Below are 960 nucleotides of genomic sequence, written 5' to 3'. Positions count from 1 at the left end.
GGTCAGCCCTCGCCCCTGCTGTGGGTCTCTGGCTGGCTGGGGTGACTCAAGGGGAGAAGCACTACGGTGGGTTCGGAGGCCGAGGCTGGGTGAGGCTCACAGCCCCGGGGCTGAGCGCTTGGAGGCGGCAGCTGAGCTTCAGGGTGGGAGGGTGCCAGGGGCTCCTTTATTGGGGGGCTGATAGAAGAAGCACATGGTAGGGTGTCAGTGACAAGCTGACCCGGCACACGAAGCTCAGGCGATTGCATTGCTCTTGTCTTCTGTCGGGGCGATTTCAGCTGTGGCAGGAGCAGGGGAAACCCCCTTTCCTCCCCCTTGCGGACGGGCACACACTTCCATTCCCGCACACGTAGGGTGTCAGTGACAAGCTGACCCGGCACACGAAGCTCAGGCGATTGCATTGCTCTTGTCTTCTGTCGGGGCGATTTCAGCTGTGGCAGGAGCAGGGGAAACCCCCTTTCCTCCTCCTTGAGGCAGGATCCAGCCTTCCCTCCCGCTCGGCGAAGGGGCTGAGGGCAGCTCCGGCCCTGCCCGCGGCTCCGGGCTCCACTAGCACCTCTGCCTGCTGGAGCTCTGCCCGTTGAAGAGGCGCTTCAGGAAGTAGAGCTGCAGCACCCCGGAGAGGACGATGACGCAGCTCTGAGCCATTGACCACCAGTTGACGTAGCGGTAGTTGGACTCCAGGAGGAAGGAGTCAGCCCCTCTCCGCATCCGGGCGAAGTTGTAGAACCGCCACATGTGGAAGATGTGGAGCTGCAGCTTGTGGATGCTGGTCTGCGGGAGAGATTGCTGAGAGCCGGGGCTGGCAGAGCCGCACTGGGAGCTGCGGGCTGGCACCAGCCCTGAGTGGTCTCTTTAACAGCGTTGTCGGTGCTCTGGAGGAGGGTATCAAGGGCACCCGCAGTCAGTTTGCAGGTGACACCCAGCTGGGCAGGAGCGTGGATCCGCTGCAGGGACTGG

General features: G+C 63.2%; 1 protein-coding gene across 1 annotated transcript in view; it reads right to left on the bottom strand.

Moving 5' to 3' along the window:
• Positions 1-549: 549 nt before the first annotated feature.
• The window catches only part of TMED6 (transmembrane emp24 protein transport domain containing 6), a gene marked incomplete at its 5' end in the record, with an annotated part of 1,484 nt that continues 1,073 nt past the window's right edge, over positions 550-960 (bottom strand). Inside the window, one exon of the mRNA XM_010140349.1 lies at positions 550-774. Coding sequence (XP_010138651.1) covers positions 550-774 — 225 coding nt within the window. The remainder of the gene's footprint in view (positions 775-960) is intronic.

The sequence above is a fragment of the Buceros rhinoceros genome, unplaced genomic scaffold (genome assembly GCF_000710305.1).
Source record: "Buceros rhinoceros silvestris isolate BGI_N320 unplaced genomic scaffold, ASM71030v1 scaffold26897, whole genome shotgun sequence".
NCBI lineage: Eukaryota > Metazoa > Chordata > Aves > Bucerotiformes > Bucerotidae > Buceros > Buceros rhinoceros.
This window is presented reverse-complemented; position numbering and strand designations above follow the sequence as displayed.